Consider the following 8,758-nt stretch of genomic DNA (forward strand, 5'->3'; position numbering starts at 1 on the left):
AATTCATGGCACACCCATATTGTGTGTCCTGAGTTTTACCTGTATTCCTCCTGCTGCCTCTGTCACCTGCCAGAGCTGCTCCTCACTGACTGCTCTGACCCTGCAGCAGCTCTGCCTGCTCCTGAAAGAAGAACATTGGGCTGACCATGGGGACAACCACCTCACAGCTACACAAAACCCTGCAAACTCAGTCCCTAAAAACCCATTTGGCAACGGCCACCTTGTTGCCAGGCAGTTGCAGCCAAAGTTTCAGGCAGGTTGGGACAGGTCCAGCCCAAACCAGCCCGACAAGCCCCAGTGCCAAGGTCTCAGGGAGCCTGGGGCCATTTAACGGTCAGGCAGTGCCACATTTACATCCTCACCCAGCATCCTCCTCACCTGGCCCCTTAGCCCTGAGCCTCCTGAAAGCTTTAATGCCAACAAAGTCCTTTTTTTGGGGGGGAGAAGGGCTCCAGGGGTAAGTTCAGACCCTGCTGCTCCGAGCACTGCCTTTCCTTTCTTATCCAGCCCCCAGTCCCATTTTGTGCAGCAGCAGCAGGTTGAGGACACCAGGATATTTCTCTCCTGGGTTAAGCTTCTTCTCTTTCAGTTTTGTTTCTTCTGAGACAAACTGTTGAACCAGACCCTGCCCAGAAGGGCTTTTGCTGTTTAAAGATCAGTCAGTAAGGTGGATCTGCTGCTGTGTGGAAGAGGCACAGCCCAGGCTCAGCACAGCCCCTCATCCAGACCCACAGCACGGTTCAGGTTGGAAGGGACCTCTGGAGATCTCTGGAGATCACCTACAGCAGGTTGCCCCATGACCACATCAGGATGGGTTGAATATCTCCAAGGATTGAGACTCCACAAGCTCTCTGGGCAACCTGTGCAGTGCTTGGTCCTCCTCATTTAGGAGAGGAAAAAGTTGCTTGATGTTTCCTGATGTCCAGGCAGAGCCAGAATCTGACACAGACCCTGGGGCCCCCAGCTGCTGGTCAAGGTTGGGGTGCAAAGACAGCAGAAGACTTCACCCCCCAGACCCCAGGGGAAGATGGACAACCCAGGCCACCAGGTTCAGCCCAGGCCATTTCACCTCCCAGAACACTGCTAACCAAACCTGTTGCCTCCTTCCTCCAGACCCACAGCCCAGTGTGTGACCCTGCACCCCAGCAGCCAAGCCTGCCAGGTTTTAGTCCCCAGGGCACCTCAGAGGCACAGCCTCCCACACCCCCAGCCAGCCCTGCCTCAGACTCCACAGCACAGGGGGAAGCACCAGGCAGAGAAGCAGAGAACAGCAGGGTTTACTTCACTGCACAGGTCAGGACAGTTTTCCAGAGCTCAACAAACAATCATTTGATGAACTTCCATATGTGTTCCACGAGTCTTTTCACACAGCACTGAGCAAGGGCCACAGCCCAGAGCTTGGGAAAGCTGGGACTCCCCAAACCAAGGCTGCTATGAAATCACCCTTCTTCCCTTCACCAGCATGAGCAGCAAGTCATTTGGAGCAGCCAGGAATCCATTTGGGTTCACAGCTACAGGCAGTCCTCTACAAACCCCTCCCTTTGCAAGCCCAGTACCAAGAAATGTTGCTTCAGAAGTCCCAGAAGTGTAACTGGAGCAGCTTTCCCCAGCAGAGAAATCCAACAGTGCCATCCTCAGGACTCCAGGCTGCATGACCACAGCACAAGGCTGGAAGGACAGACTGGATTCTGACAACCAGGGTGTTGCTGCTGTGTGAAAAACAACCTACAGATATTTAAAACCAAACAAGCTTCTGATCCTTCTGTGACTGCTCCACTTCACAGGGGTAAATCAGATGCTACTGAAAGTATAAGTTCCTCTAGCATGTTTTTCTTTTAATTCTTAACACTTTGAGCAAGTCCTGCTAGTTAGTTACTTCAATATTAAACTCAAGACAGCATTAGATAATTAAAATACATTGCACAATAAAATCCCATTAAAAATCTTAGTTAAGCTGAAAGATAAAAGGATAAAAAACTTATTCCAGAAGCTGCCAAGGACTTGCATTATTGGTACTCATGCATATTGGTGTGCAAACACTACAACACTAACTCCCAGGTCCACTTCACTTCAGCAGAGGAGAGGCAAAGAAGTTGCCCTGATGCCCAAGCTGGGTCGTTGACTTGCTTTTGCTCCCAAATCTAGTTCAAGAAAAGCAATAAAATATCAGTTTGGAATTGAAGGTACAAAGATTTGATGCCCTCCCTTCCCCAGGGGGTCACTCACCCAAATTTTAACCCCCTCCCAGACAAAGCATCCCCCTCTCCCTGCCATAAGATGCTCGTTAACCACTGTGCAGCTTCCACTCTCACCACAGCACTTTAGGGAGTGGTAAATCCAGGCTGCTCCCAGAACTGGCACCAAAAGTCTATTTTTAGTTCCCAAACCACCCACACCACCCCATCATCTGTGGTAACACCTGCTGGCACTCACTTGGGGGTGGTTTTGCTGAAGGTGGACCTGACCCTCTGGGACAGGGAGTTGGATGAGGGGGTCTTGGAGAGCTGCTGCTCTGGAGTGGTGAGGGGTCCAAGCATGCTCACTGCCAGGAAAAAAAGAGGCAGCAAAGTGAGCAACAGGAGGACAGCTGAAGTTTTCATTCCATGCAAGGCACACTAGACATTCCCAAGCATCTGTCAAAATGACTAGACAAATCTGGTGTCTCCTGGCACGCTTCTCTCCTCTCTTTCTCCATAAAAGACAAGGGAATGGTCAATCCAACAGCCTCACCAGCAGCTTGGATTGAGGGTCATCATTCTGACTACATAAGGGAGCAGAACTCTGGGTTACCTTTAACATCAGGGGTCTGTGGAGTGGAGAAGGCATTGGTGTTCTCAATGACGTGTGCTGGGTCGATGTTTTCCTGCTCCACCATCATCAGCTGGCTCCAGTAGTCCATGGGGAGCAGCAGAAGTCTCTCCACAACCTGCAGAGACACCCGTGAGTAGCTGAAGTGACAGTTTCACTGCAGGCAGCCCCTCTCTGCTCCCTCCAGCAGGGATAGATCCCCCCAGGTCCATCCTGCCCCCCTGACCCACCTTGGGCTGTCGCTTCGTGTCCTGCAGGAGGGTCATGGGGTCAGGGTCAGGCACTGCATGGGCAACTATCGTGGGGCCAAAGACTTTGGCCAAGTTGGTAACATCCATTTTAGTCTCTGGGCTTTGAGCCACCCTATATATAAAAAGAGTTGAAGAAAGAATGTAGCTTCTCCCCTTCACTTCTCACACAACTCCCCCAACCCTCTGAAGAAGGAGGGGTTTTTTTTAGGAACAAAGACTTTATGCTCACAAGCACCAACAAAAGCCAGTTAGAGAAAGCACCAGTGGCAACACCTCCCTTTCAGAACGAGGAGGCCACCTGACCATACCTCTGCAGGTGGATCATGAGGAAAGCCAGGGTGTCCTTGTTGGCCTGAGGAAGTTCACCAATGGCTTGATACAAAGCAGCAACACTGTTGTCCTCATCTGAGATTTCTGGGGGGGAAAACAAAGAGGTTTAGATGTTAACATAGTGAAGATGAACATCAGAAGTTGGTCCCAAAAGGCACAGGTGTCATGGTTCCCTCACAGAAACAGGAGCCTGGGAAACAAGCCAGAAACTTCACGTGCTACTGTAATCACTTTGTACCCTGCTCAAGCTCCAGAACTTTTTGGAAGAGAAAACAAAGAGTCCAGGAGAAGACAGACCCCTCATCAACACAGCCACGAACACGAGGGCTCCACAGAGCACTGAGCTCTGGCAGGTCACAGCTCAACCCGTGACCACCAGGCCCAGGGAGACAGCTGGAGAGGTCCTTGGGCAGCTTCTCACCTGCAGCTTCCATGAAGGTCTTGTTTAAGCGGAAGGTGAGGAGAGGCTCCTTCAGGCTGCGCAGGAAGTCCTTGAGAAGGCCACAGACAGCGTGGATATCATCCACCTTGCTGAGCAAAGGGATGTTTTTTCCTCTGAGAAACTTCTCTTTCAGCTCCCTCACAGTCTTGTCGCAGCCAGACACCCGGTAGAGGCCCATCTGTTAACACAGGGGTAGAACATCAACCCCACGCACTGAGCTGATGTTCTGCCACTCCCAGCTTTCTCTCCACACCTCAGTCACCCACTGAGCAGCACTACACACACCCCAGAAGGAAGAGATTTGGGTGATTTCCCCAGCAGCACACCCCGCTGTGGTTTTACCTCGTGCAGCCCTCGCTGCTCGATCTCGTTAACACAGTGCACTATGATGGAAGGGATCATTGGAGGAGTAGAAGGGACAAAGTCCATCAGGGTCCCCTAAGAGGCAGAAGGGAAAAGAACAATAAAAAGATAATCAGTCTTTAAGACATGGAAAACACTCTCTCAGTAATTGGTAGCGAGATCAAGGCCTAAAAACAAATATTTCTTCTTCCTCAGAAGAGCAACACCACATCCATCAGCAGGAGGCCACAGGATTGTCTACAAGCTGCCACGTTCCCAACTCAACACCCTCCCACCTCCACATCCCCACCACCCTGGTTAATGAAGGACACACTGGCAAGCTCATTTACACCTTACTCCCCAGCTCTGAGCGACAGGAGCTCTTCTGGGGAAGGCAGATTTGTCAGAGCAAAGCACATTCTAACCAGATCCAAGCCTGAGCCCGTTTTGGGGGGGCTCAGGCCCCAGCAGGAGCTCCCCCCACAGCCTCACCTCCCCATTTCTGACTGGGGTGCCTGTCAGGGTGGGGATGCAGGGCAGGGGGCAGCGGTCCCGGCACTCGGGGTGGGCGACCACGCGGCAGTCCCGGCACTTCAGGGAGATCTTCCCAAATTTCACCCTCTTCCCACAAGGCACACACGACTCTGGCTTGATAACCTAATGGATCAGAGCATACAGAGGGGAGAGGTTAGTGCAGTGTAGCCACTCAGCAGGGCTGAAACCAGGGAGCCACACAGAAGAGCTTCCCAAGCCACGCAGGCGACTGCTACAGCTCCCACTGACTTGAGCCTTGCTGGCTGGCAGCCTCTTACTAATAACTTGACATCACACACACTTAAAAATAGAAGAAGATGGTTTTTTTCAAGTTCTTCCTGCCCGTGGACCTACCGTCTTGGAGACAAAGTCGTGCAGCCTCACCCCCCCGTTGCTCTGGGGGGTGCCACAGCTCTCAGTCTCTGATTTGGAGTCTGGCTGCTTGCTGCCAAGGCTGGACTCGCTGCTCCACGGCTGCAGAGGACCTGGAAGGCAGAAGAGGAGGAGTGTTGACTGATGGAATCACCCTCCAGCCCCCACAACCTTTGCTCTAAAAGCAAATGCATCGTGGGAAAGAGGCTGTCTAGGTCCTGGAAGGTGGTAAGCAATGTTTCAGGATGAGGACCAAACCAAGACATGACACCCACCACTCTTCCTCCGGCTTCTCAGACCACAGGGCACAGTCTGGATAGTGGAAATGGCTTCAATTGGGCCACCATCGTTGGGGACCATGAGGGTTGTCTTTGCCACTATGGATTCGTTCCCCTGCAGTGAGAAACAGGCAGTTAGTGCCAGCAGCACAGACAGGGTGGAGGCTTTTCTTGTGAAGCCCTAGAAACCACTGTACCTGGTCCACTGTGGAGCCAATGGAGCGGGTTTTCTTCTGGGGACAGGGTGGGCCCTCGATGAACTGCCTGGAAGAGCGCTGCAGAGACATTGTGGCCTCAACACACTGCACTGACAAGTCATTTTCCCAGCCAGCTTTAGAACCCAGTTTAGAAAAGAGACAGAAAGGAGGAGAGGAAAAACCCAAGACTACACCATCAAAACCCAGAAGGGCAACTGAGCAAGCCCCAGATTCCTTCTTGTCTGCTAGTGAGGATTTCAGGCTGTCCTTTCCCACCTGTCCCTACTGCTCACCAGCAGCAGGGCAGAACAAGCACAAGCTCCTTTACAAAATAGGAAAATATCCACTTCCTACAGGATTTTCCCCTGATGTGGGAGCTGGTAATCATCTCTAAGTGCTTCCTTGCAAACTCAGGGCCCTAACAGAACGAAGACACTCAGAACCCCACTCAGTCATTTTCAGCAGCCAAACAACAGCATCAGAATCAACTCTCTACCAAGATCCACACAGCAGGTGTGGATTCCAGTAGCAGCACAGGTTGGGATTAGTATTTAGAGATAGTTACAAGTGGCTGCAAGGTGACAGATGGTGACAGGGTGGCAGCTAAAGCTAACAATGGGATCTGTCTGCAGGGGAAGGGTTGAACATACCCGCTTCTCTCTCCTCTTCAGCCTGACAGCTTTCACCACAGAGGAATCCCAGTCCTGGGGGGAAACAGCACTGGTTAGCTCAGTGGAAATACCTCCCAGCCTCCAGGCAGGTGAGTTTTAAACAATAACACACCAGAGAAATGCAAATCAGCTCTTCCAGTTTAGCATCACAGCCTTCTAAACACTAGAGATCAACCCACGTCCTTAAGGTCTTAGAGTGGAGGAAAACTTTAGAACTTGGAAGTTACATTACCAGTGACTCATCAGTCTTGTCAAAGCTGATGTCTGACAGAATTGAGCCAGATTCATCTATTGTAGACAACCTAAAAAAAATAAATCAAAAATTAGAAGCAGCTTGTATCAGTTTGGCTTTCAGTCAGCCACGGTTACAGAACAACCTGCCTGCCTCAGAAAAGCAGCATTTCAAACTGGAACAAGCAGCAAAACCATGTTGATGTGGGTGCAGCATGTGTCACAGAGGCACAGAGGGTTATTTGGCATGCCCGTTGCTCAGACAAAACGTTGTTTCTCCCACCTTTTGTTGGCTGGACCCCCCAGAGAAGCCTGGGGCCTGTTGAGGAAGGCGAGGGCAGACTTCTGCTCCTCGCTCAGCTGGATGCTCCCGGACGCGTCGCACATGAGCAGCTCTCGGATCAGCTGGATTTGCCTCTCCTGCAAAGGCAGAGCAGATCAGAACCTGCTTAATTACTGCATGAACCTCATCAAGAGCCTGAGACATCCTGAGAGCCTGTCTGCATAGACTGATAACAGCTGTGCTCGGGCAGGTAACAGCACCAACCAGTCGCCTTTTTCCCAGAGCGCAGCACAAGGCGACTACAAGGAGCCGAGTCAATTTGTTGTTGGATTTTCCTTTCCTCAGAGGGAAAAAAAAGCTCTTGTGAGCCCCAGCCCTTGTTTTCCCTCACTCTGGGGAGCTAACAAAGGGATCACTCACCAGCTTCTCACAGTCTGTCTCAGCTTTCTGCCGCCGTTGGATCTCCACGTCCACCTGGTTGCGGGCGTGTTTCAGCTTCACGTCCAGCGCGCTGCGCTCGGCCTCGGCCCTCATGAGCAGATCCTTGTACCTGCCCAGCTCCTGCTCCGTCCTCTGCCACCTCCTCCTGTGCTCTTCGAAGCTCTTGGCTAACTGAATGAACTCTGGAAGAGAGGAGGTGGACACTTTTAGCTAGGCAGTAAGCTGGAGAAGCAGCAGCCACCCTCCTTTCCTCAACAGGAGATAGGTATTAATACTTCCTGCCCTCAGCTGAAGAGCAGAGCAGCCAGCCTTCCACTAAACCAACCCACAAAGATGTTCATGAGATCCTGACATTTTTTAGACCATCTTTCACACCAATATTCCCCAGAGGAGATGGAATGGGAGACCCTGTGTGGACGGCCAGCAGAACGTGGCCCTGCCTAGAAGCTGAGCCTGTGATTTGGCATTTCTCAGCCAGGAAAAAACCCTCAAGTCTGCCAGCCCGCACCCAGGAGGTCTCTGACAGATTCTTCAGTGTCAGATAATAACTTTTTATACATGTTTTATGGTTTGGCAGCAATGAAAACAGCCCCTGGAGAGCCAGGACTTACGGGATTCGTTGCCTTCACTCAGCAGCTCAGCCTGGTGCACGAGCTGGTCGTAGAGACTCCGTAAGTTCAGCATTGCAGTCTCCATCTCCCTGCCAAGAAACCAGAGCTAAACCAACAGCCCAGCCCTTCCCCTCCACATCAGAGAGAAAACAGGTTACCAAGGAGAATCAGCTTTAGAATTACCCCTTTATTTCTTTTTTTTAAAGCAAGTTTTAGGAGCTGCACAAACAAAACCACGCTGAGAGTTGCGTTTTATGGAGGTAGAAGCACCTAAATTCCTTTGTAAGGAAGGAAGATCCTCAGCCCTCCACAGCTCAGGGGCAGCAGAGGCATCAAGGTTCCCCACCTTGTTGCTCCAAATATTCTCCAGCACACCACAGAGGCTCAGAACCCAAGGGAAGATGAAGGATCCCAAATCCTTCTCCTCCTGGAAGGCTGCAGAAAGGCAGCTCATGCCCTGTCAACAAATAACCTGGCACTATATAGGCCACTAAAAAATCTGCAAGTTTTCAGAGCTTTGTAAAGCTAAAAATAGGAGCAACGTGGTGGGGAATTTTAATAGAGTTTTAAATTTAGCTGCATTTTAAGTTACAGCTCCCACTGCAACGAGCTGTTAAAATTCAGAGAGTCAGCACATTTTCCTCAAACAGTAGCAACAATGGCATAAACAGAAGCAATGAAGAGGAAACTCTCCAGCTCAGCAACACAGAAATTACTTCACTAATGCAAGAGGTTGCTGGGGCACACAGGGCAGCCTTGGCTAATAAATTAGCACCAGGAGCAGGTACAGACGTCGTCGGGAAGAGGTGCCAGGAGGGAGCACAACACAACGGCTCAGCACCGAGGGGGCCACGGTGGGAAGCTTTGAAAGACTCGATTGACAGTTACAGACTCCACAGGCAAAAAAAAAACCAAACGCTGGGACTTGCTGTATTGTGTGGACTACAAGGTGTGGAAAAGTTCCCTG

At 51.1% G+C, this 8,758-nt stretch overlaps 1 protein-coding gene across 1 annotated transcript; it reads right to left on the reverse strand.

Moving 5' to 3' along the window:
• Positions 1-2,065: 2,065 nt before the first annotated feature.
• On the reverse strand, positions 2,066-7,876 carry RACGAP1 (Rac GTPase activating protein 1). The gene is made up of 16 exons (XM_008948212.1): positions 7,792-7,876; positions 7,160-7,362; positions 6,740-6,876; positions 6,458-6,527; positions 6,205-6,258; positions 5,555-5,632; positions 5,355-5,472; positions 5,062-5,192; positions 4,666-4,830; positions 4,174-4,269; positions 3,811-4,009; positions 3,368-3,473; positions 3,039-3,171; positions 2,791-2,926; positions 2,434-2,542; positions 2,066-2,141 (listed from the first exon to the last, which is right to left on the reverse strand). Exons 1-16 carry the CDS (start codon positions 7,874-7,876, stop codon positions 2,066-2,068), a joined length of 1,896 nt encoding a protein of 631 aa, XP_008946460.1.
• Positions 7,877-8,758: the final 882 nt, after the last annotated feature.

The sequence above is a fragment of the Merops nubicus genome, unplaced genomic scaffold (assembly GCF_000691845.1).
Source record: "Merops nubicus isolate BGI_N331 unplaced genomic scaffold, ASM69184v1 scaffold18779, whole genome shotgun sequence".
NCBI classification, from domain to species: domain Eukaryota; kingdom Metazoa; phylum Chordata; class Aves; order Coraciiformes; family Meropidae; genus Merops; species Merops nubicus.